The sequence below is a fragment of the Panulirus ornatus genome, chromosome 30 (genome assembly GCF_036320965.1).
Source record: "Panulirus ornatus isolate Po-2019 chromosome 30, ASM3632096v1, whole genome shotgun sequence".
Lineage (NCBI taxonomy): Eukaryota > Metazoa > Arthropoda > Malacostraca > Decapoda > Palinuridae > Panulirus > Panulirus ornatus.
The window spans coordinates 2,532,857-2,560,391 of NC_092253.1; the positions used below are offsets into that span (position 1 = coordinate 2,532,857).

General features: G+C 37.6%; 2 protein-coding genes across 3 annotated transcripts in view; one reads left to right on the plus strand and one right to left on the minus strand.

Moving 5' to 3' along the window:
• The window catches only part of LOC139758307 (NBAS subunit of NRZ tethering complex-like), a 125,124-nt gene extending 108,825 nt beyond the window's left edge, over positions 1-16,299 (minus strand). Inside the window, exons 1-11 of the mRNA XM_071679535.1 lie at positions 16,150-16,299; positions 13,507-13,643; positions 11,096-11,232; positions 9,505-9,643; positions 8,207-8,293; positions 6,873-7,013; positions 5,868-5,988; positions 5,065-5,508; positions 3,173-3,375; positions 1,553-1,699; positions 49-238 (exon numbers count right to left, since the gene is read on the minus strand). Coding sequence (XP_071535636.1) covers positions 49-238; positions 1,553-1,699; positions 3,173-3,375; positions 5,065-5,508; positions 5,868-5,988; positions 6,873-7,013; positions 8,207-8,293; positions 9,505-9,643; positions 11,096-11,232; positions 13,507-13,643; positions 16,150-16,239 — 1,836 coding nt within the window. The 5' untranslated portion in view covers positions 16,240-16,299. The remainder of the gene's footprint in view (positions 1-48; positions 239-1,552; positions 1,700-3,172; positions 3,376-5,064; positions 5,509-5,867; positions 5,989-6,872; positions 7,014-8,206; positions 8,294-9,504; positions 9,644-11,095; positions 11,233-13,506; positions 13,644-16,149) is intronic.
• Positions 16,300-18,343: 2,044 nt separating this feature from the next.
• On the plus strand, positions 18,344-26,076 carry LOC139758312 (uncharacterized). 2 transcript variants are annotated; one of them, XM_071679540.1, is made up of 8 exons: positions 18,344-18,474; positions 18,734-18,898; positions 20,293-20,368; positions 21,093-21,716; positions 23,075-23,221; positions 23,928-24,116; positions 24,846-24,960; positions 25,673-26,076. In XM_071679540.1, exons 2-8 carry the CDS (start codon positions 18,747-18,749, stop codon positions 25,879-25,881), a joined length of 1,512 nt encoding a protein of 503 aa, XP_071535641.1. In that variant the 5' UTR covers positions 18,344-18,474; positions 18,734-18,746; the 3' UTR covers positions 25,882-26,076. The 2 variants fall into 2 exon arrangements, with proteins under 2 accessions (XP_071535641.1, XP_071535642.1); XM_071679541.1 differs by having other exon boundaries at positions 20,293-20,329.
• Positions 26,077-27,535: the final 1,459 nt, after the last annotated feature.

Below are 27,535 nucleotides of genomic sequence, written 5' to 3' on the forward strand. Positions count from 1 at the left end.
ACTGGGTTTCAGTATGAAGATTTTAAATAAAATACCAAAATGTGTTACCTCAAGATCTGTCCCTCGAAGGCCATACATAAGCAGCTCCCTTGCAGCATCAATATCCTCTGGAACACGACTCAGACACTCAGCAAGAACCCATGACCTTTTGCAAATCTTTGCAAGGTAATCTTGTATAGAAGCAACTGTTACTGAACTTCTTCGCCACTGTTGCTGGTACACTCGATCACAATCAAGGCTGAAGGTAGTGAAATTATAATAAACATCTATTTTTCAATCATCTTAAAAGAAATGTTTAATAACATGAACCATTTCTTTGCATTCATTTGTTCAGAGTTATGCTAAAACAAGACCTTACTTTTTCTTATTATTCATTTGTTCTAAAATATATTTAAAAACTATTTGAGATCACACCAGATAGAAAAGATAATCCACAAAAACTATCTATAATGCCTGACTATTATAGTTAAGTCCACAGCTAAGACTTACACTGTAATACAATGGCATTGTACAGGCAATCTGCTAGTCCTTAGGTACCTCACCCTAAGCCATTCACACATCAAAACAACCTGACTAACCAATCAGTAACTCTGTCAAAACTCTTTCTTGAAAAATTTAACTGCAATCCATGTACTCCAAACTCTTTGCTAGACTTCATCATATTCAAATCTTTCACCTCCTCTTCTTTTTTCACCATACCATTTGCAGTGAATCTCTTGCTCCATGTACCTTTACAACCCAAACATCCTCAAACTGCCACCCTACCATAAGAGACATTCAACAGTCCTTCAAAATACTCACTCCATCTTCTCTTCACTTTCACCTGTTAACACTTCCCTATCTAATCCTTTCAATGATGCTTCTATCTGCCTATCTAACTATCTATCTATATCTCTGGTGCCCCTATTAACCCTTTCGTTCTCACTCTACTCTCCTCTTTCCACAATATACTCTTTTTCTTCACTTGGCTTGCCAACATTCATCATCCCATCCCTCAGTTCCCTGTATATCACATCACCCTAATTCCAGCCTTACACTCTCCAGCATGATTAGGCCAAAAGCACTCAAAATATTTTTCACTCTATCCTTCCATTTCCAAATCAGTTTTCCCCTTTTCCTTGTCCCCTTCACTTATGACAAATACATCCTCTCTGTCAAAATCTATTCACTCCTTTGCTCCACTTAATTGCCCCATGGCCACTTCCCAAGAGCTCCAAGAGCTCCAAGGCTCTTCTACTTGCAGTAGCAGGGAAATGATGCACTTTGTTGTAAGTTCTTTAACAAGACTGTACTTCCATTGATACAGCTTAAACAGACCTGACTTTTCACTTGTAACATAATCTTAAGCAGGATTTGCTAGCCTTTCAGACTGTGGTTGATGGATGGACTTCTGCCAATTTAATTCCCACAAAAGGTGCATGCCTGTATGGATTGAATCCCCCTTAAGTAAATGAGAATGGAGTCACCAACAAGAACTGGAAAGGAATATGGTATGCGAGCAAAATAAACACTATCTCAAAAGATAACACACAGAATAAAGATGAAACCCTACTTGTAGCTGCGAGCAAGTGCTAATGCCTCTCCATACTCTTCATTCTCAATCTTGCGGGCAAACAGCTCCTCAGGAGTTGTGCTCTTCAAACACAATAAACGAAAAGTTCTCTGCACAATTTTTGGTCTTTTGCTTGGGGGTCGAAATCTGTAATGGGAAAAGTAAACTATAAATGTAGCAGAACTCCAAGATTTTCTGTCACTAGTAATGTGTTTTGTCAGATTTTTATATCTCTTAAACAAAGAGTCATCCATCTTATATTCTTGCCTGCAGGAGAGCTTAACATGCCATGGCTTGTTATACAAGGACCTTATATCCCATCAGGTGATTATTTTGCTAGCCTAAGTGGATTTTTCAGACCACACTCAGGTTATGCCTGATCAACCCCATAAAACTGGGAATGGAGTAATGATATTATAACAGATTGGTAGGATATCTGCACACCTTGCCAAAGTTACTGCCTTTCTATCAGACTAAACGTCTTTGGAGAACCTGGTTATACAGAAAGTATTAGCTGATACTAACATTCACACTGGAGCATGGGCATTGAAAATAATACAAAAAGTCAGTAGACAGCCAAATTTCATTCATCATGATTTTTTATAAGTTACAGTTATGAAAAATTTCACAGATTTCTGTTATGTACTACAGGCTGATCATTGTCGTGACTTTGGTTGTTGTTGTTGCTCCATTCATTTTCACTTTGCTAAAAGAATTTTTTTTTCTTGTTCTGAGTTTTGGAATAACCTATTCATCTTTTGCCCCTGATAAATTTACAATGCAGGATTTGTTTTGTAATATGCATATATATATTCTGTATATGACATACTACTTTATATTTCAGTACAATAAATTCAATACGTTTATCATAATCATTACGTTAATGCATAACCCCTAGAACACTCAAAAAATGTAGAGGCTCCTGCAACCCCAAGGATGTGCTACTCTCAGTAGCATGGACAGAACATACTCCTTTGACACAATTAAATCTAACATGAGACTGTACTTTATTTCATCAGCTGATGATTATACAGCCTCAACTAAAGTGACTTTTCACTCACGATGTACACTTAAGCAAAGTCCAGTCAGTCTGCTTTACACCAATTTGTATTTCTTAAATTTTGAGATATCATTTCTGTGCAAACATGTGAAAAATTTACTGTGACAGTGGTTCACATAGTTCACAAAGAATTTATTCTTTGAACTTTTCTGATACCTTTCAAATTCTACAGTCTGTCCTATTATCTTTACTATTTTAATTCATATTTCTTTGGTATGTGAAGCACAGTAATAAAACCCTTAACAAATCATCAAATCTCATAAAGACACAGATATGTCCAAAGAGTGACATAATGCTCTAAATCACATTGTCAAACAGTGTGAGTATCATTTGCTCATGATTTCTGGGGCTTTATTAAAGTGTATGCCTAGAGTCAACCCACATTCATAAATAAAATCACTTGGGAAAAATTTCATATTCTTACACAGAGTTTTCTTCAGAAACTAAAGCATGTTGCTGTGCCTCAAGAAATAATTTGAGTTTCTCTTGTGTATCAAAGACCAACTGAAATGTACAATGCCCTCTGGAACTGATGTAGTTGGTCAACATAAGCTACTTACCGTTCAGCATCAGTGACCCAGTAGAGAGCACTCTTGACAAGCCGATTGGACCTCTGAATCATGGATAGCTCTTCCTCTTCATCTGAGTCCAAGTACTCCTCTTCCTCATCAGAACCTTCATTAGAGGTGGTTAATAACCGCTTGGTGTTTACTCGACTTTCCACCTCTAAACCCAAAAATCCTCGATCATAAGCCTCACTTATCTGCAAGATAAAATGATGTGTCGCTCTTGGCTATACTGTGATCAGTTACAAAATATACCTTATTCTTTTAATCAAGTCAGGACAAAATTTCAGTTTATAAACTATAATGTCATGGGTAAACTGTATGGGCAGTCTCAATGCTATGATTTTTGGGTAGTGAATAGGAAATGTATATAAATACTAAAAAATGTTTAATGAAAAATAAAAACTTTTTGAAAAAGTATAACATATGGTATATAGGAAAAACCTTAAATAATGAACTTTATATCAAATTTTTTTTCATACACATTTGCCATTTCCCGCATTAGCAAGGTAGCATTAAGAACAGAGGACCGAGTCTAATCAAAATATACTGAACATATCTTTTTTCCAACACCCAAAATACTGCCTCCAAAAAAATTCAATGCAATATCATTACCTTATGCATTTCTTTTCTTTGTTCTTTCTCTTTCTTTCACCCAATAATCCCAGCTGTAGACTTGAAACTGAGGCCACATGCACCTTTTACAGAAACTAAATTGTAGATATGGGGTACCTTGTCCCAACTTTGGAGGCAAATAAAAGGGCAAGGCAGGGTCATTCAATTCCCTAGGGTAAACTTATTCCCTTCATACTGTTTTTCAAATTACAAAGACTAAATCTATATCTGATTATTAGGATTAGTGGACCTTCTTAAGCAACAGAGCAATAAGAGAGTTCAGGAGGGAAGGAAAAAATAAAAAAGAGAAAAAGAGATAAGTATCTTTTTAAGTATTTAGGAGATATCTTGAGTAAGTTTGGTGATATAGAAGAGAGATAAGGGAGAGAGCAGTAAAGAGTAGAAAAATCAATGGGTTACTTAACAGAATAATGAAGGATAGAGGTGTAAGTGTGTAAGTGAAGAAAGGATTAAAGGGACAGCAAAGTCCTCCCGACCCTGAACTATGCAGGTGAAACATGGACATGGAATGAGCCACAGAGGTCAAGAATCCAAGATATGGAAATAGGCTATTTGAGAGGAGCATGAGGTATGGCTAGATGATATGAAGAAAGAAATGAGGAGGTGTATGAGAGATGTGGTATGGCAGGGAATGCAAAGGGAATAAATTGTGTAGAGTGCATGATATATAAGACTTTGAGGTAGTTTGGGCATATGGAAAGAATGTAAGATGGAGAGTTTACAAGGAAAGTGTACAATAGTACGATTAAAGAGGATAATGTGAGAGGAAAACAACCTGTGACTTGAGAAACAGGGGAAGAGTACCAGAGGAAGAGAAATGGTGGAAGAATGCATGGAACAGTGTATGTAAGGAAGGCATGCACAGAGAAGGATAAGTGGAGACTCTTTTGCTGTGGCAACCACCTTAACGGGAGTTTAATGACCCACATAACAATATGTACAAAATTTCTTATATCAGCATGGTACAGTTCTTGCAAAACCACACAATGAAAGAGCAAAAATATGTCAATTCTCTAAGCAAATACCCAATGAAAAGTCTCATCTTTACCTTGTAATCTACACATGCACATAAGCAGTCAAAGAAAATGTAGCTATATTTTGTTAACATGCTAGTAAGCTTGGTAATAACATACAGACATGCAAATGAGTATAAGCAAATCAGTATGTTCCCCTCTGTTATGCAATGCAATAATGAAGAAATGTAAATATGCCTACACAACAAACATAAGCCAAAAATTTTATCTACTAACCTGTGGTACTCCCTCTAAAAATTCAGGAGATTCCCCAAGTAAGTTTCTTAAGGAGTTAACAGAACTAACAGTTACAGCTCCAGAATATCTTGCTAGGATTACTGAAGCATCTGACCACCAACTAAGGTCTGCTGGATGATTTCTCAAGGGACCTGTATAATGGATGAGCCGTTGCTTCTGACAGGGGACATAATCAGACGAGGATGGATTGACAGAATCATGAGATGGTTGGTGTGAAAGTTGCCAGAATTTCATTTTCCGCAAGGATGGTAGCTCCCAGATTGACAGACTCCCAGAAGTGTGTAATGCAGCCAGTTGACGGCCAGTGGGGGATACACACAGTTGGAAGATAGAATCATGGTGGGCTGATGATCGACATCCAATCAAACGTCTCCACAACCCCACACTTGGAGGAAGGTACTCCTCTTCATCAATTGTTGCCACCTAGAAATTAGATATAAATCTCTCTTCTACATGTTCACTATTTGTCAAATAAAAAGGAAACATCAGTCAAAAACGGAATAACATTATTATTCTGTATATCTATAACTAAAAAATAAGTGAACTGCAAGAACTCAAGCCTTACTACAGGTAGCACAGACCTGATGATATGGAAAGTCACATTACTTACTAAAGTGGATAAAATCAAGAAACACAGAGTTGGTTATCATTTAATCCTAATGTGTCTCAGCACATCAGATTTTATCACACAGAACTACAACCATGTACATATTTTTCTTCAAGTCCCCTTCTCTAATGCAGAATATATGAAGTATAATGAAGATTACAAAAATTCAACTTACTTGTATGTAAAATGGACAATCATTCACCATGCGCCATATAGTAATGCCATGTCCAACTCCATTATTCTTCAAACTGTTGTCATTCATATATTCACAAGACCCTGCTACTATCACCAAATTCCTGCAAAACACATCAACACAAAAAAGCTCTGCAATCAATCTTCAATCCATGATTCTTCACAAAGAATCTATAATTGGTGAACTAAAGATACAAATTCTTCAAAACTGTCTGGAACTCATCTGAAAACCAGTTTTATTAAAAAAATTCATTATGAAAGATCAAGAGGCCCCTCTCTCTCCCACTTCCCTTGCTAATGAAACATGTCAGAAATCAGCCATTAAAAATGTACGATGCTAGACCTCTACCATATTATCAAACCTTGCAACTGGATACACTAACCTAATTTCAGGGGCTTGGCACAGTTACAAGAGCACTTTACCAGGTATAGATACCAGTGTGCAAGCAGAGTGGCAAATATATCTCTATTTCACCTGCCTGGGTTAAAACATTAGTCACAATCCACACTCATTTTCTGAGAATAGCAAAAGGCTAGAGATACTATAGCCATTTAACAGTGGAAATACACTCATACAAGGTTACTAATTCACTTGTTATCTAAACTTCAGCAAGGTTAGAGTGTCTCTTATTACTGTTTTAGTTTAGAAAAATGGTTACAGATACATGAAATTGACCAAAGACTTGCAAATCTCCTTTCTCTACCAAAATAGAAGGGGAGATGGGTAACAACACACATAATTTTCAGAAAACTCATGCTAAGCCTTAGTGGCAAGAGACCCTTGTAAATCACCAAATTAAATTATTGACACACCATAAAGTTACGATATTTTTTTATTATTTTGACTGCATATTCAATGAAGATTCTCCTTTCAGAAAAAGAAATTTTCTAATTCAGCAAGGCAGAGATCTCTAACATGCCAATAAGGACATTACAGGTAGATGAGCAAGATAACCATAACATACATATAAAACAAAATGTACCCTACCCACGGCTGGTAGCTGCAGTAATCCCACTTGAGTACACCTTGCTGAAGGAAAAAACATGGCTCTCCTGGTAACCTTCAGTTGGGGAGACAAAATAGCTTCGAACATTTCCCTTATAGTCCACTAAAATCAGTTCAGCAGCCCTGTGAGTCAAGGGATTAATTGGTAAAAGGCAAAAACTTTGCTATTATTACCATTCAAATAAAATCATTACAAAAACATTTCTACCATATAATCATTTACATAACTAAATGTACTAACATGATTATCAAAAGAGATAGAGCCACACAAGTGTAAACTCCCTCCCCATAGTGTACAAATAGGTAGTAACTTCATATAAATTTCATTAAAGGACTTAGAATACAACTTCAAAAAGCAAGCAAAAACTCCAGTCACTGCATGTGCACAATTAATCAATATTATCACACTTCTTTACTCGTACCTACTTCATAGATATATAACAGAAAAATCTCATTCTAGTTACCATTATATGAATGAGTCCTATCAATACATTTCTTTAATGCATGTATACAAAATAGAAACATGCAAAAACATATACACATTAAAGGTAAACAAAAAATAAATACCCAAACCTAACTAATAGAGCTTAAAGAGAAGTCTAAAGGTAACCACCAAACTGAAATAATTGTGTTGAGCTAGGAAGAGAAGTTACATGCCATAAAATTGCCCACCAAAGGGAGACTTGATCACAGTTCTCAAGTTCCTCAACTAGTCTGACAAAGTTGGGAATGAACTTTTCTTAGTGAGATACAAAGGTAGAATAACTAGAGGTCAGAATGACAAATTTATCAAGAAATGTTAAAGATGATGTATAGATATACCTTTATAATATGAGAGTAGTGGATGATTGGAAACAGCTAAGTGATGACACTATGAATGTAACACTGAAAAGAAGTACAGAAAATTATGTGACAGTAGGGAAAGTTGGAGATGGAACCCTGTAAGTAAAGAACTGCCTCCCAGTACTGTATAAATAGGTGAGCAAACACACATATACACAAACACTTACACCAAGACACCCGAAAGATCATTATATATATTCATTTTTTTTTCATACTATTCGCCATTTCCCGCATTACCGAGGTAGCGTTAAGAACAGAGGACTGAGCCTTTGAGGGAAAGCCTCTCTTGGCCCCCTTCTCTATTCCTTCTTCTGGAAAATTAAAAACAAGAGGGGAGGATTTCCAGCCCCCCCTGCTCCCTCCCTTTTAGTCGCCTTCTACGACACACAGGGAATACGTGGGAAGTATTCTTTCTCCCCTATCCCCATGGATATACATATATTCATAAATACTTAAATTCAGTAATAACTTACCATTTAATCTTTTGTGTCCTATTATCTGAGAAGACTAATGCAGCAAGACTATTGCTGGCATCCACCTGTGGTGCTCCCTCATGGTACCTGAGCCAAAATCAAAATGAGTGACTACACCAATAGATAACTATATTGTAAGAAATCCTGCAAATAGCATAAATATAATCAAAAGTTATGGTTATGTCACCATTGACTCAAAAGTTATCAGTTCATTATATGTCTTAATCTAATCTATATTACAGAAAATCCAATTCAAACAACGTGAATATTAAACAATTTCACATCATCAGCTGCTATGCACCTATCAACAACACTCAAAGCATTTTCTGAAGAATTCTCCTTAATCTCCTAATAAGTTTGGCTATTCACTATGTGAAAAAGTCAACAAAAGTTTACATTAACAAATAAGATTGTTAAAAACAAGAGACAGTTGTATAAGCTAGTGCCAATGTGGTAAACAAAAATGTAGAGGAAAATATATGAAAAAGTAAACAAAAACAAAAATATATATATATTTTTTTCCATACTATTCGCCATTTCCCGCATTAGCGAGGTAGCGTTAAGAACAGAGGACTGAGCCTTCAAGGGAATATCCTCACTTGGCCCCCTTCTCTGTTCCTTCTTTTGAAAAATTAAAAATGAGAGGGGAGGATTTCCTGCCCCCTGCTCTCTTCCCTTTTAGTCACCTTCTACGACATGCAGGGAATACATGGGAAGTATTCTTTCTCCCCTATCCCCAGGGATAATATAAATATATATATGGATGAGGCATTTGACCATGTAAAAAGACATTTGAATTTCCCGGTTCTTCTGTAAATGGGTATTTTTTGAGTAAAGGGATAACAATTTCTCTCTTGAGAAATGAAAGACCTTCATATAAATAAAAATAGATTATATAGATTAAGAAAAGTTCAAGATATACTGCCACAATCAGCAAGCTTAGATGAACCAAATTCAAAATCACACAAAGAATTCATTGCACTACTTATCACAATAAATAAATCAACAATTCCAAAAAATATCAGCACACAATGTAAACTAGGTTTAGACTCCACCACAAACAATATGCTGAAAACAGGAACTCAGCCAGATCTAACAGCCCTGTATCTTAAAATATCCCTCACACCTCATTAAGAAAATGTATGAAGAAAAATTAAATATGAGTGAGAAAATCCATTTACCATATTCTAAAAACGATTATATAAGTTTTCATTTGAACTGCTGATCAACATGCAAACAGAATTCAGTCTGGAGAGCATGACTGTCTTAATGTATAAAACTAATCATCTAGGCCTTACCTTGGTGGGTATATGGTGAATATAGATGTACCCAAAGTGTTGAAAATCTCAACAGCACCAGAGCTATAAGACACACCAACCATTGAACAATCAGCAGACCATGCCACACGTCGCCATGATGGGAAAGGGTCCACATACACTGGAGAAGATCTTTAAATCTCAGAATGTGACAAAAATGGCATTCTTTTTCATATCTATCTTTCTATGTATAACTAATGTCTTTCCCTTTAATTGAAAAATTTTAATGTTGTAACAACCTAAGTATAGCTGGAAACCAGTTAAAGCCACTTCTTCCTATTAAAAAGAAAAATATATGACAATCAACACAATCACGGAAAAAGGAAATGTGAGGTATGAACTTGTTGTTTCCTTCCCTTTACCTAACATAACATCTACTGAAACAATTTTTTTTTCTACTTTGCTTATAATTCATATTTGCCTCCCTTCAGCAGGGTAGTATTAGGAATAGGTGACTGAGCCTTCAAGAAAAAATCATATATTAGCTTCTTATGTACCTTACCATACATAAATACTTTCTATTTACATCAATTTTAATTACTGTACTGGCAAAAGATTATGTCTGCATATAATATGCTGAAACCATGCACAATTTTGCAGTGTCTCAGTTCTCTACATAATGAATTCCATAATTTTACACCATAAAATGAATGATACACAGATTTTCTGAGTTTCATATACAAAGAGTCCTTTAAAGTCATGCTTTTTCTCTGCATATACATTATAAGAGTCCAATTCAAACACATCTGGAGGTTGCTGGGTAATCGCTTCCTTTCAGCAACTGTACATAATCACAGCTGCTTTCAATTCTATTGAGTCACCTATTCTGGACAAAAACTAATTCATAAATATACATGAAGGAGCATCTCCACAGGGGGTGTTTATCATATAATTATGAAGTTTTATCATACATCATGTTTCAGTCATGTTCTTGAGTTATTGTGCAAATGTGTCCATGGACACAGACACCCCAAAACATGAAGAGATGTTTGGGTGAAGACATAATGTTCTACATACACTACATATAGTGGTGGGACATAATAATGTAATTAAGTAAAATTGAAACATGTCAAAAACTTCCATATATTTTCAGAGACTGGAGTACACAAAATATATGAATAATTTCTGTTGAATGACAAAATAATGGATCATGACATAATGAGCCATGGAATAAGAATTACATGATGCATTCAACACTTCAAGACTCCATATCAGTCATATTTATCATGATACAGTGTTTCTCCTATAAGATGTTAAGGAATAAGAACTGCTTTTTAAAACTGTTTTAGACTCAAGACTCCTTTGTAAGCCTTAACAAAGGCAAGCAGAATACAAGAACATTTAGGAAACTCATTCAGGCAAAGTGAATCCGTAAGGTAGAGCACAAAATGCATTTCAACCACCCACCAACTTAACACCATAACATACTTTATTACAGTTTCCACCATCATGCCTGAGCAGATACCAAAAGATAAAGAATGTTATATTGCTAAAGCAAGTAACTGAATTAAGATGACAATCATTGCCAACAAATTTACCCATATTACAAACCAGCACTGTCAGTAAATCTTACAATTAGTGTTCCTTCCCACAACAGATGCAAAATCATCCTTCTTAGCCCGGATCTCCAGAGTGGCAGCCTGAACAATGGCCACGACTGCTCCTTGGGCACCAACACCAAGTTGCCATCCTGAATGTCCTCCAATTAATCTGTAAAACATGAAAAATTAAAAATCATTTTCTATTCTAATGTAAATTACACCCATTTATGAGAGGTGAATCAGGCACAAATAGCCACCTTTTGGGAATCAAATCTGCATTACAAAGGACCCCAGCCCCACAGGTGCAAGAATTAGCTGAGGCACATATTTCACAGGAGCCTCATTTGCTCAATGAGACAAAACTATAATTACATTCCTCTGGGGAGGGGGCATGAGCATAAATTTCAATGAGGGCACTCTGCCATAGTACTTTAACTTTCATAAATAGGAAAACTTAGTGTACATTTGATTAAATCATGATGAGTTTGGAGAGTACAAATTCAGTCATTCAGATTCTAATCAATAGTAACAGAATAGACCCCAACTGGGTACTAGTAATGAAACCAAAGAGCACTTTACATGGTTTAGGAACACTAGCAATTTTGCAAAATAAAGCTATCTGACCTAAAAAAAAGCCCTTAACCTTTATGTAAATTGCCCTTGAACTATCTTTGCTGGGTATGGAAAATTATTACACCATTTGTTCTCAAAGTCTAAGCAGTCAGAAAGGTATCAGGTTCATTAAGAGATATTCTGTTTATAATCATATAATTTGGTCATGTGTCAAATGCCATTGTACAAAGGCAAAGGGGATAAGAGTGAGTGCTCAAATTACAGAGGTATAAGTTTGTTGAGTATTCCTGGTAAATTATATGGGAGTGTATTGATTGAGAGGGTGAAGGCATGTACAGAGCATCAGATTGGGGAAGAGCAGTGTGGTTTCAGGAGTGGTAGAGGATGTGTGGATCAGGTGTTTGCTTTGAAGAATGTATGTGAGAAATACTTAGAAAAGCAAATGGATTTGTATGTAGCATTTATGGATCTGGAGAAGGCATATGATAAGAGTTGATAGAGATGCTCTGTGGAAGGTATTAAGAATATATGGTGTGGGAGGCAAGCTGTTAGAAGCAGTGAAAAGTTTTTATCGAGGATGTAAGGCATGTTTACGTGTAGGAAGAGAGGAAAGTGATTGGTTCTCAGTGAATGTAGGTTTGCGGCAGGGGTGTGTGATGTCTCCATGGTTGTTTAATTTGTTTATGGATGGGGTTGTTAGGGAGATGAATGCAAGAGTTTTGGAAAGAGGGGCAAGTATGAAGTCTGTTGGGGGTGAGAGAGCTTGGGAAGTGAGTCAGTTGTTGTTCGCTGATGATACAGCGCTGGTGGCTGATTCATGTGAGAAACTGCAGAAGCTGGTGACTGAGTTTGGTAAAGTGTGTGAAAGAAGAAAGTCAAGAGTAAATGTGAATAAGAGCAAGGTTATTAGGTACAGTAGGGTTGAGGGTCAAGTCAATTGGGAGGTGAGTTTGAATGGAGAAAAACTGGAGGAAGTAAAGTGTTTTAGATATCTGGGAGTGGATCTGGCAGCGGATGGAACCATGGAAGCGGAAGTGGATCATAGGGTGGGGGAGGGGGCAAAAATTCTGGGAGCCTTGAAGAATGTGTGGAAGTCGAGAACATTATCTCGGAAAGCAAAAATGGGTATGTTTGAAGGAATAGTGGTTCCAACAATGTTGTATGGTTGCGAGGCGTGGGCTATGGATAGAGTGGTGCGCAGGAGGATGGATGTGCTGGAAATGAGATGTTTGAGGACAATATGTGGTGTGAGGTGGTTTGATCGAGTAAGTAATGTAAGGGTAAGAGAGATGTGTGGAAATAAAAGCGTGGTTGAGAGAGCAGAAGAGGGTGTTTTGAAATGGTTTGGGCACATGGAGAGAATGAGTGAGGAAAGGTTGACCAAGAGGATATATGTGTCGGAGGTGGAGGGAACGAGGAGAAGAGGGAGACCAAATTGGAGGTGGAAAGATGGAGTGAAAAAGATTTTGTGTGATCGGGGCCTGAACATGCAGGAGGGTGAAAGGATGGCAAGGAATAGAGTGAATTGGAGTGATGTGGTATACTGGGGTTGACGTGCTGTCAGTGGATTGAATCAGGGCATGTGAAGCGTCTGGGGTAAACCACGGAAAGCTGTGTATATTTGCGTGTGTGGACGTATGTATATACATGTGTATGGGGGTGGGTTGGGCCATTTCTTTCGTCTGTTTCCTTGCGCTACCTTGCAAACGCGGGAGACAGCGGCAAAAAAAAAAAAAAAAAAAAAATCAAGACAAGAGAATCATTCATCTCAAATGAATAAATGTTAAAATGACAATTATTCAGAAAGGCACTGCCTTCAATAAGGTATACATTTCATATTACAATAAACTTATTAACAACAAAAACTTACTTTGCTAAACTTGGAGAAACAGCAGGTGTGGACCTAATGTAAGTCCAGAGTGACGATGCAAGTGCCCATATGTTAGCCGGAGTCTGTGTAACTGTCCTATAAAAAAAGTTGCCACCAAGACTAATTGCACCACCACCCTAGAATGAGAAATATATTAAGATAACGATTACTGCTTGCTACTTAAGCTAAGAATTTTGTACCCGAGACTAAAATTACCTCATCAACTTTTTACTATATCTTAAATTTTGTGTGTGATACTCTATAAAGTAGAACAAAAAAAACCTAATAAAATGATGAACACATTAAAAATGTTAATCTACATATTAGCTCTGCTATCATACTTTCTGTTATGCTTCAATCATTATATTAAAAAGGCTGGAGGTGTATATAAATAAAAAAATATCACCTACATAATATAAAACTGTTTTGTCCAACTAGAACCAGTCCAATATCTTAATATCATTTGAGCAAGTTATATGTAATGACTTACAAGAGGAAAAAGAGAGTTTTGACACATCAAATGAAATACTGCAATGAACATATTTCATAGTGACCATAATGTTAGATACTGCTAATAAGATGGGGAAATCATGTAAACCTCTCCAGTTCCTTTATTCCTTCTTTTTCTTTCAAATGTGCCTCATTCCATGTATCATTTACAGACTCATACAAATCTAGTGTGGGAAACCTTGTGGACCAAACTTGTTCTATGCAGGCAAATCATTCATTGTAACCTAACCTCCCAACCAAGGGGCTTTACTTCTAGTTTACTCATAGCTTGTATCTAGAAGACCACCACTTTGCAAGTTTCTACACCCGAAATCATCCCATAAAAGGATAGGGTATATATTTCCACCTGGAATATCACAAAATGGCCATATTGGAAGATGGCTAGCCAGTATCCAAACTTCATTCAATATTTTAGAAATACTATCCATCTCTGGGTTACATTAAGGTAAACTAGGGTCAGGGAGCTGGAGGTGGGGCCTCTCCATTTTGGGGGGCTGGGTAAGATTGATTGGTTTTACCCTCTTAATTCAATACTAATAATTCACTAATGTAGTTATGCAAAGAAACTTGTTTTGGATAGAGTAATTTTGTTTTCCAAAGATAACATAGCAACTAGAAAAATGTTGCAAAGCATGACTTGTTTCAAGGAATTATACCTATTCTGCAACATTCATCAAGTGATAGTGGTGGGGTTATGAATATCAGACATAAACTTCTGCAAAACACTTCTCACGAATCAACAATCCACGAAACCTTACATAACCACCTTAATAGCCAAAATTACCTTGATTCTGAAAAGACTTGGAGCAGCCAGTAATTGAGCATCATACCAATTGCCACCACACATCAACACCCAGAAGGCAGACCAAGTGATCTTTCATGCCACCATCCAACCTCCTAACAAGCAGCAATTATACATGTTCCCCAGAAGCAGACCACATTAGTTTGGCATTTTCCCACTATAAATCTCAATCACTATGGAAATTTAAGTGAGGTTTTCATTGGCTTTATTGATTTTTTACAAGTGTGTGGATTTTTGTATTTTTCAAAACCTGACAGGAACATCAGGTAGTAGTCAACAGCTGCATTATGCAGGAACCTCTCAAAACACTGCAATAGAGTTGCCTTCTATCTGTGGCCTTTTATAAGAAGCATCACTGAAGTTCACCAGTTATGGAGACTTTTGCCAAAGCCACACCCTTCAGGGAGTTCCTGAAGAGAGTGGGCTTCAGATATATAAACAACCAGATCAATCCAACATTTTCACTCATATTCATTAACCTCACCATTATCACCTTAACTGATATCAGAGGATTAAGTATGATACTCCAAACCATGCTCCACAGCTCTCATCATATTCTGTAAACTTTACACTACCATTGTGCAACACAATCACTTGATATCTAAAGCTAATGTCAATGCATTGATAATTAGTAATTATTCCAATACTCTCCCTCCAGTTTGATAGCCCACCCACAACCAACTACGGATGGCTTCATTCTAATTTTTCTGTAAAAACTTAATATCATCATTTTCCTTCCCCCAAAACACCAAGCTGCCCACTTTTAAATACTTCCAAAAGCTTTCAGTTTATATGACAAGTTTCTGAGGCAATGCAACTGAAGTAAATAATTACAAAAACACATGGATTCTGAACATTTCTAAAGAGAAGTCCTAATAATACGGGAAAAAGACTTACACTATAATCTAAGGTGGTTACCTGATTCTCTACTTAATCTTGTAATTCTATCCGTGTATGAAATAATCATTATGTATGCTACTGTCATTGATCCACTTGATGGAAATGTTATGTTCACCACTTTCAAAAACAAAATGAAAATCAGGTACATATCTGCAATATAGATATAGAGAAGACAGTTAGGCGGATGGATCAATAGCGAAAGATTAAGTATTTGAATGAACGAAAAGAAAGGAACATTAATGACACAAAAAGCAAACACAGCCTGACAGACAGACGAACAATTTTCATAAACAGAAAGATATACAGAAGATGGAATCACACTGAAAAATATACAGATATATAAACAAACAGGTAAACATTTAGACAGACTGACAGATACAAATCCGACATAAAGATAATGCATAGAGAACATTAGTACTTATGTTACTTACAATTATCTCCTGATCTAAGGGCCATTCTGCATGCACCAAAAGTTCGTACAAAATATTCTCCTCAGTGTCATTATACCTGGCGGACACCATGACTGCTGGAGCAGCAGCTGTCTCGCCATCAGCTGTTCACAACCCGACCTGTTGGCGTAAACAAACTGACCAAGTGAGAACCTTTTCTCTCTTGGAATAATTCATCTTTAAAAAATATATTTCAATACTGATTACTCTTTTTCAATAGATTATAAGACTTTCTACTTTTCGTCAAATCGAATGATTTTTCATTACCCAAAAGCGTTACAGGGATTCACAGTAATACTAATTATGAGAATAATTTTTATTACGATTATTATTATAATGATTGAGCATTCATCTAATCAGATTGTAGTATTTATTAAAAAGACGATGGCTGCATTGCCCTAACTATCACGTATAGGGTCTATAGGGTGTCTTGAAAATAAACATTTGAATCATGAATTCTAAATTCAGTTTAAGCAAGACAGATTATTTGCGAATTTGTAAATATGGATTACTGTAATTCATGATATGATTCATAAGTGCTGAACAATAAGATGAACCCATGTCATTCATGCATACGCGCAGATCCCATAATGGGGTGACTCTCCTGTGTGGTAATGTCCTTCATGGCGCACGTTAACAATGCGGACACTGCTGGGCAAAATGTTTTTTTCACGTGTCTCAAAGTTCTCTGGAACTAATCACGTGTATAATACGTTTATTTCAAGTCAAAGTAGCTTAGATACACTTTAGAGTTGTCACGAGCTTCAAATATATTCAGTAAATATCCTAGTTCTAAAGTTTACGGTTACTGAACACGTTATCATGATTCATATTAATAACATGACTATCTTTTTAGTTACACTTGTTTGTAAGCTCTTGCCACGAATGGGACGAAAGGGTCAGCCACCAGTGTATCATATTTCTTTAGGCAGATGATAAAATTTTACGTAAAAGAATGTGATATAGATAACGCGAACAGGAACTGCAGTTGGTTACACACAAGCCTTATCACACAAGCCTTATCATGTAATTATGTTGATATGTAAATGATAGATGACCTGAACGTATGAACTTTGTGTTTACTGCAGTTTTACTAAGTTGTATAAATATCTTGATTATATGCTACATAGGGAGAAGTTGCACAGCTTCTGTATGGAAGAGTTTGAGGGAAAAAGTTAACAGCGAGGTTAGCGAAACCTAAACCACTTTATAGTAGTAACAACTTCGAGCATTATAAACACTGCTTCCTTCTGCGAGAAAAGGAGGCATCATAATGGCCAATCCTCGTACGCCTGGGCTCCTCACAAAAACTAGAGGAAGAAACAGCCCGTAGCGTGCAACGGGTCCAAATCTTAGACACTTATACAAGCCAACAGGTCGCGAGAACGGAGGCCAAAGTAATTTCTCAAAAACAAAGACGATGATAGTAAATCAGCTGTGCGGCCACCAACTAGAGATAAACTTTAGGCGTGTCGCAACAGCGTTGATTATCTAGGTTGGTAACGGTTCAGGACACGTTAAGTACTGGGAGTCAAGTGATGCAAAATATCCGGGTGATAGCGTCATGCACCATGGACGCAACTGTAAAAATATATGATACGTTCATTATTTTGTGCGGTTGACTGTGAAGCTCTGGGTAGTGATGAATAGTTTCCATGTATTCCAATACATATACATGCACTTGATAATATAAGGGCTCCAATATGCCTAAGAAATCAATTAGGAAAGTACCGTATCTGTGATATCACCTAGGCCGTTGAGCGAAAGAAAAATGAATTTAGTCAGATTTGTGGTGCTGAATCGTTTTGGTTCTGGTTTAATGAACATCTAATAATCAGAAGCCATTGGTAAGTCACCATCATTCATATAAAGATGATTTCTATATGAACAAGAGAGTTATCTTGTATTCTGTGGTTATGATTCGACATACGTTATCTTTTCTTTTTCATGAAGTAACATTATAAGCTAATATTTCACAAGTAGAGATAAGAATGCAAAATCGTTTCCGATACCTTCTATCCTGTTCCCGTTCAACAAGCGATAATCCCACTACTGGTGACAGGTGTAAAAGCTTTTGTAACTCGTGAAAAAATTATCCACCGGTAGTAAAAAAAAAAAAAAGATACGACCCACTGATATGATATTGATAATCGCTGACTCAAGCGAATACTTCGTTATCCGCTGATGTCACTGACTTGTATATACATATATATATATATTTATGCAGCCGGGCAAGAGGTACACTTAGCTTCAATATCCTTGCTGAACCGTGGGTTGCAGCAGTTCCTGAGCACACCCAGAGACCAGGTGATTATCCTTAAACGTGCCTATACTAACGCAGTGGCACACACGTAGTGGATATACACGCATAAGTGGAAAACGATAAACGTACACACGTATAACTACATCTTAGAGTAAACCATTGATTATATGCGCTTTTGAATTCGTGCATTGTCTTGCACTTGATTTTGAGAATTTTTTGATAAATTACCTTTATTCAGATATGAAGTTCTGCAAGAACCCTTCATTTGCTCGTAGGTATTTGTATCAGGTCTTTATCTTGCAGTTTGTTGAGGGTGATGATTTGTCGACCCAAGTGTGAGATATGCGGAGGCTGTTTCGATGGCGAGAATCGACTTCCTCTCCTGCTGGTGTCGTGCGGCCACACCTGCTGCAAGGCCTGCCTGGAGCTCCTCACCCAACATCGGGGTTACCGCTGCCCAACCTGCAGGTACGTTGGTTAACCCTGCATCTTTGGCCTCGCCACCCAAAAATAATCAGCTGTACTTATCTTTTTTTTTTATTCAATAATGTAGTAATTTCATGTGAATTAGACGATGTCTGTATTGGCATTAATATGCATCAATGAATAACGCAATGTTAATCATGTTGACTTGTACGTGTACGTAAAATGCCATCTGTAGTGATAAATCTTTTATCATGGTAAACAGACCACCGAAAATGAGCTAGATATCCATACATCTTACTGAACAATGAGCTTACGAAGTCCATCGCCATACACTAAGAAAAAAATGCTTGAATTTACATGAAGGCATGTATCGTCCTCAGATGTTTCGTTTCTACCACATCCACTCTCTTACTTTTTCATTTATTGCCCAAGACATATCTACCAATACTAATGAGACTTCTACACCTTTAAACTTGCTCATCTTTGCCCTAAGACACACTAACCTCTCTTACCACACGGATCAGAATGCACGGTGGACTTCAGCTCACAAGGTTCCGTCAGTTGCATTGAGATTCCCTTTACTGAAACTCGCTACCGTACCCAGGTTCACATTTACTTGCGCCTTTCTCCTTTCACACACTCTTGAACTCAAATTATCAGCTTCTGTCACTAGAAATGACACATCAGCAAAAAGCAAATGGTTCACATCGACTCCCAAATCCCAGCTTAATGTCGACCAGGCGTTCACTGAAGAGCCGTTTCACCTCCCTCATAACCCTGTCCATAACACAGTTAACCACAATCGAGATATATATCCTTTGTACAGATCCCCACCCCCACGGGCAACCTCACGGGAAACCAATTATCCTTTCTACTCGCACACATGCCTTACTTTTCTTGTAAGCTCCCATATCATTTAGTAACTGCATTACTCCATGTCGCATCACCTTCCACAAAGCCTCTTCAACCCAATCATATCTTTGTACAGGCTGGATTCCTGTCTATCTGGGCTAAAAGGGGTGACTGAAGACTTCTTTGGAAATACATACATTTTGTGTGAGCCATGAAGACTTTCGTGGAAATGTGTAAATTCTTTTGAGTTAGCCAGTGTTCTAATTGTGTGATGTGTTGCTTTAGTTGTGTTTGGGTAGTGTGATGTGTGCTTTGTTAGATTGTGTGCATGTGAGAGAGACGTATTAGTATTGGTTTATTTCCATCATTGTCCATCAATAGAAGTAACCAGAGATATAGCAAAAGATTTGTAGTAACATTTTGTCTGTAAAGCATTTATGAATAGCAAAACACCTGTGACTGAAGAACCAGCCGATATTCATTATGATAACCTGAAATACCATATCTGTAACCATATTAGACTCGCAAACCTCTTCACCAAACTATTAGTCTCTATGCATGATGATGCCACTGTATGCCAACAGGAAGCAGCAACCGGAGAAGGGGGTGTCTGCACTTCAGGTGAACCATTCGCTCCTGGCGTTTATTCTCAGCTTTAAGGTGCAGTAAATAGTACAGTTGTCTACTAATATGATGGAAGGTAAAGGGGTACAATCCAGCACCAATTGAAGTTAGGAACACTGGTAACATCCTGCACAGATATGATGTTAGGTACAGTGGTATAGTCCTCCACAAATCATGTCAGTGGTACAGCTGTGTGCTATACCATTGTGGTAGTAGGTTCAGTGGTACAATCCTGCACATACCATGTTAGTGGTAAAGCTGTATACTGTACTATGTAGTGGTATGTACAGTGATACAGTCCTGTCCAAGTATAATAGTAGGTAAAGTGATATGATGGCAGGTCCAGTGATACTATGATAGGTTTAGTCACACAGCTTCATAGTGATGTAATGGTAGCTACATAGGTGTCTGATATGCTGGAAAGTACTGAGATAAAGGAATTTTTGTGATGTCATACAATGATAAGGTCTGGAATAACACAGAAATTGTCATTTAGACATGCAACCAACGACTTTGAACACAACTCATTAAACCAAACACACCCAAGTTTTTGTCCTCTGTGTATATGATCACTATTGAGTTTTGCAGTACTTTCCTGTAAGAAATTTTGTGGGGAATCATCCCACATTGAAGTTAAATGAGTCATTAAGAATGTAGGTGTAGCTGTATGCTAATCTGATGCCAGCACCTTTGCCTAGTGCCCTAGCTGCTAGTCAGCACAGCCATCTTCTGACTGGCTTGTTATGCTTACTCTTTGCAGGAGCATAAGAATGAGGACAACATGGAGCCAGAGAACAACGAAGAAATGTGTTACACTCACAAGGGTGTACGTGTGAGTTACTGGTGCTCCCCATGCAACAAGCCAGCTTGTGGGGAATGCATTGTCGAGGATCACCCTAACAGCCTTCATAAGGCTAGAAAGATCTCATGCATCATTGAAGAGCTGAGTCGTGATGTGCACTCCTCAATCACAAAAGTCATGACAACCATTGAGAAATTTGAAAAACACTGCAAAGAACATGATACATTCATAGAACACATCAGTGGTCTTTCTGAGAACATCAAGAGGATTATAGGAAAGTTGATGCTAAGTGTAGTAGTCCTCAACTCCCAAGCTGTCAACTGCAAGGACACAGGTGAAGACATCAAAGATATGGAGAAAATGACTGAAGAAATCATCTCAGAAGTGCCTGAATCTCCTCAAGGAATCAAAGGCATTAAAGCTCTACAGAAGTATACAGAGAAAGTTCAAAAGCTGCAGAAACATGTGATGGCCAAGGCTCAGGTGCCTAACAATAACCCAAACAAAGCTGAAACACTCTTGAATGATGTCAACTACCTCAGAAAGGCTCTCAACACCCAAGCCTCCTCTTTCACCAAACAGGTCAGTTATATCATAATATTTACGTAAATGAAGTACCTTGATAGGTCAGCCATCTCACATTTTTTACTATGAATTTTTGATGCCCTATTGTGTAGCTAAATCAAGAAAAGAAAAACATTCATGATGAAATTGTATTTCCATATGATTGAATGACATTGTTCATCATATAAGTAGTATTCTGAGGCATTTAATGTCAAGATCTCAGATACCTGTTCCCTCCAGAAACTGCAAAGGGGGTAGCCATGGCAAAAGAATCCTCACAGCTCTGTCCTTATGTGACTCCCTCCCATACACAAAGCCACCCATTCTCCCATCTCTCTTATTCCAGTACTCTTCCACTCTATTTTCCCATGTCACAAGTGGTATTTCTCTCACACCAACCCCTTTATTCATAGTAATACACTCTCCATGTAAACTCTTGCATTCTTTCCACACGCCCAAACTACTTCAAAGGATTACGTTTACCCACTTCACCAATCCACAATTCATATCCTTTGCATTCCCTGCTATACCAAAATTCTCATACACCCCCTTATTTATTTCTTTATTTTCTCTACTCATACCACATGCTCCTCTCAAATAGCTCATTAACACATTCTGGAATTCTCTACTCATACCACATGCTCCTCTCAAATAGCTCATTAACACATTCTGGAATCTTGACCTCAGAGTCTCATTGCTTGTCCATGTTTCAGGTGCATAGGTCAGGGTCAGGAGGTTTATGCTGTCCCTTACTCCATTCTTCACTTCCATATCTCTACCCTTAATTATTCTTTTAAATGACCCGGTGACTTCAACCCTGTGCTGTTCATTAACACATTCTGGAATCTTGACCTCAGAGTCTCATTGCTTGTCCATGTTTCAGGTGCATAGGTCAGGGTCAGGAGGTTTATGCTGTCCCTTACTCCATTCTTCACTTCCATATCTCTACCCTTAATTATTCTTTTAAGTGACCCGGTGACTTCAACCCTGTGCTGCTCTCCTTTATCTCTCCTTTTGTATCACTAATCTTACCCAGGATAGCTCGCAAATGCTTAAATTCTATCACCTTTCCTCTCTTCCTCCCTTTCACTTTCCATGAAGTAACTAATCATATCAAATATGCAATTATGCTTCAACAAGGCTTCTGTATGGTTTGAACTTAAAAAAAGTTATCTTTAGACCAAGAAAAACTGAGACATTCTTTGACATGTCCTTATACTTGGCTCACTTGAAAATTACCTCAAAATAATTACTGAAAAATACACAGAGGCATCTAAACATCATAACAACAACAAATGACAAAATAGCTAATTGTATACAGATGTACATACGAACATTGAGAGAGAAGAATGTAGCAGATCTATGTACACTAACAGGTGTGTGCACTGATGATTCAAGAGTTGGAAGTGGGAGCAGCAGGGGGAAAGGGTGCTAAACTCCAGTGGGAAGACAACAGATTGCACCTCTACTGCCTTACACAACAGAATAAACACTCCTGCACCAAGAAGAAATGTTATCTGAAGGTAAGAACAAAGGGTATGAGGCATAGTAAGGTGGGTGCAGGTAGAATATAGCAAAAGGACATTTTGGGAAGAAAATTATCTGCAGGTAGGAGCAGAGACTTTGAGGAAAGGTAAAGTGAAAGGAGGAAGAATGCAGCAAAGGGACATTGTTAGAAGAGGAGGAACTGGACAGGAATGTAGCCTCTCCAGAATTATGAGTAAGAGGAAAGAAAAGTGTGAGTAAATCAGGAAGGAAGGAAAAGTGCGAGTGGGAGGGTATGTTTCCCTCCACAAAAGACCAAGTCTCTGGAGAGGTGTGAACAACAGTAATTTATTGGTATGTTCTTGTCAATGCCAGATTCAAAACTGAACCTGAAGAGTACTGCTAAACAGAATACACATCCCTTCATCTACCAAGCATTGAAACCCTTGCTGTCCAACTGTTCAACAAGATCTAGTCTTCCAAAGATTACACTATTATGCTGAGCTACATATTCAAAATAGGATGCTGTACTCAAGAGGTTCAAGTTATTGCAGTTAAAGTAATCTTGATCGTAATGTTTAATTTTGGTTTATATGAATTATCACACAAAAGAAATTTAGTTACTATAATTGACCAAATTGTATTAGTTACTGAGTTATGTTGCTGTCCTGAGTGAAAGCATCATACTTATGAGATAAAATGACCCTAGATATCCTTCAACTATTGTCTTTCTTACCATGATAGTGGAATGTGGTTGAAAGCCTACTAAAGGAAGAGAAAACAACAGTGTTTTTTGACATGAGTTGGGATAAAGGCAAATGTCAGGGGCGTATGTACCTCACCCTGCAGAATCGCCAGCCCAGTGGCCAGCACCTTCTGGAGATGTGCACAGGAAAAAATACTTCACTACTTAATGCTAATCTGTCCAGCAAGGTGAGTAGTGCATTTTTGTTCTTTACTTGAAAGTGTGTATCCCCTGGGTATAGGGGGGAAAGAATATTGCTCATGTATCCCCTGCAGGTCATAACAGGTAACTAAGAAGAGTGGGGGGGGGACTGGAAATCTCCCCCTCCTGTATTACTCTCCAAAAGAAGGAAAGGAGCAAGGATTCAGTCTAGGGGATTTTTCCTCTTGGGTTGAAATATCTGTTCTTGACACTACCTTGCTCACGCAGGAAGTGGCAGTCATGGATAATAGAAGAAAAGAGGGAATAGATTCAACATAATTCATACATTTTCTGCATTTTCAAAGTTTGAGGCCAAAATGATTGTAATAATTTTTAATGATCCAGCTTCCAGATTTTACATGAGAATTCAAAATTGAATAAAACCTTTCATAAATGCTGATTTAAGATGTATGTAAGAAGCAATCTTTCAAATAATCACAGCTCAAACAATGAAGCAGAATCAATGTTTAAGCTTTGATAGAGGGTGCCTTTCCCTCATTGTTTCTTATTACCAAAATTTATGCCTCTTACTGGAAGATGGGTAGATAACTTGACTCAGATGAACATTTCCTCACAGCTGTTAAAGAGAAACAAGCTAATTGCATCTGATACTGTATGTTCCACCAGATGATTAATAGAGTATAATACACCTGACATGAAAAATGAATAATGCACAAAAATCATATCACACTAATAATGGTTAATGGTTTTCCCAGGAGGTGGTGGCAGGGGGTGAGGGTATATTATTAGGGGTCTACTATCTGGGACAGAAAGAGCAGACTAACTCCCTGAAACAACCTACACAGCAACATGACTGCATTTTTCACTCAGGTCAGTCCAGTTTCATATTGGTTTTACCACATGGTGAACATGTCATTCCATGTCAGGTGTCCTTTCTAACCAGGATAAATTTGTCAATCTACATTAGAAAGTACCATTCTTAGGATAAACCAGCAAAAGCATGAATTATAATATTTCTGTCCCCATAATAGACCACTTTGTATAGGTATCAATTTTTTAAACTAAATAAACAAATCAGGCCAGGTTTAATGTCTTAAACCTCAAACCGAAAAGTCAGTCCATACAATTCATTTTCATTCTCGGAATAAGCAAGTCATCTGTTTTCTAATCAAGGGTACAAAGATAAGGCTAGTTCAAACTTTTGTAAATCTGTAATGAGTAGAGCAACCTAAATCAAGGATACCATCACTAGGTTAGGTGGTTCATTTTAAGACAGACAGGTGTTATATAGGTGTTTTGGTTGGGTATATTTTAACCATAAAAAGAGGAAAAGTGCCAGTAATCAGTGTCATGATATTTTGTCAAAAGTAAGGAACCATAAACACAATAACTTTATGTTCTGCATTTATATTGTACCACGGGAAATAGAAATTACATCACAGATCAGGTACAATCATGAATAAGTTATCCATATCAAAAAATGTGTTGTCAGATAACGAATATCTAGAAGTTATCTCCAATTCTAATTTGGCAAGAACACCATTGCCTAATGTTTTATGAGTCAACATTTTCAATTCCACAGGGGATGTGATCAGTGTGCATTGTGAAGAGACTAAAGAAACTAAGTTTTGGCTCCTGACCCAGGATAGTAATACAGGGACCCCTCTAAACTCTACCTACACTTTCATTGGCTGTCTTTCCTCTGGCAAGGAGCTACTCACAAAGGCTGCATCTCAAGAGAACCTTGCAGATATTTGCATAACCAACTGTGGTGCTGTCATCCATATTTGAAACATTATCAAATATACTTGGGAAATCAGGGGAAAATCCACTTGGGCTCTAGTTAAGATCTGACAACATGGCATGTATATCTGTGACTGAGTCATCTTGTAGAAATACTGATAATGTTTAATTAACAATTTGCAGTCCCCATTTTGTACAGTATGGGGAAGGAGTTCTGCAATTAAACTTGCTATACTCTATAATCATATGACTTTTGAATTTTTGTAAACCATCAGTATTCACAATTTCAACACTTACCTCATTTCATTCATCCTCTACTCTGATTCAGTAAATGTATTTTTTTACATTTCTTTCTAACAAGTCTCTTGTTATGCCCTTTAGTTGCTCTGTCTTTGCATCTTGCCCAGAACTGTTCACTCTTTCCCATGAAGATAAATTTATGTAATTCAGCTTTTCTATTTCAGATACCATCTTTGTTCCCCTCCTCCAGGCTTTCTCTGTTACAGAACTTCTATGTGTTTCTTTAAGTTTGGTAACCATACTTACTAAGTATATTCTATACCTGGTCTGATATACATTGTGACAAGTTTGCTTAACATCCCTTATCCCTGCAGAGTATTAGTGTCTCCTTTACAATTCTCATGTGATGATGTCCTGGTGATAGATTGGGTACAATGTTGACCCAAAATTCCCTTTCACACACAGACTCCTGGAGTTTTATACAGATATTATATATTTTTTTTTTGTTTTGTTTTGCTTTGTCGCTGTCTCCCGCGTTTGCGAGGTAGCGCAAGGAAACAGACGAAAGAAATGGCCCAACCCACCCCCATACACATGTATATACATACGTCCACACACGCAAATATACATACCTACACAGCTTTCCATGGTTTACCCCAGACGCTTCACATGCCCTGATTCAATCCACTGACAGCACATCAACCCCGGTATACCACATCGATCCAATTCACTCTATTCCTTGCCCTCCTTTCACCCTCCTGCATGTTCAGGCCCCGATCACACAAAATCTTTTTCACTCCATCTTTCCACCTCCAATTTGGTCTCCCACTTCTCCTCGTTCCCTCCACCTCTGACACATATATCCTCTTGGTCAATCTTTCCTCACTCATTCTCTCCATGCGCCCAAACCATTTCAAAACACCCTCTTCTGCTCTCTCAACCACGCTCTTTTTATTTCCACACATCTCTCTTACCCTTACGTTACTTACTCGATCAAACCACCTCACACCACACATTGTCCTCAAACATCTCATTTCCAGCACATCCATCCTCCTGCGCACAACTCTATCCATAGTCCACGCCTCGCAACCATACAACATTGTTGGAACCACTATTCCTTCAAACATACCCATTTTTGCTTTCCGAGATAATGTTCTCGACTTCCACACATTCTTCAAGGCTCCCAGGATTTTCGCCCCCTCCCCCACCCTATGATCCAATTCCGCTTCCATGGTTCCATCCGCTGCCAGATCCACTCCCAGATATCTAAAACATATTATATATGTTACGATTATATTTGCTGTGTCTCATACTTATTACTTTGCAGTGCCTCAGGTTAAATTTGATTGATTAAGTAATGAAAGGGTAAAAGAAATGGTGAATGGGAAATGGTGAATACGTATGAAAAAAAATAAATACTCTCATCACAAATAAATGTTAAAATGCAGCCTAACTCATATAC

Bases quoted from the DNA above. Each gene is read 5' to 3' on its own strand.
- LOC139758312 (XM_071679540.1), top strand. From the start codon at position 18,747: ATGATTTGTCGACCCAAGTGTGAGATATGCGGAGGCTGTTTCGATGGC. The intron at 20,369-21,092 runs GTGCAGTAAATA...TACTCTTTGCAG, and splicing joins CGTTTATTCTCAGCTTTAAG to GAGCATAAGAATGAGGACAA. The intron at 21,717-23,074 runs GTCAGTTATATC...GTACACTAACAG, and splicing joins CCTCCTCTTTCACCAAACAG to GTGTGTGCACTGATGATTCA.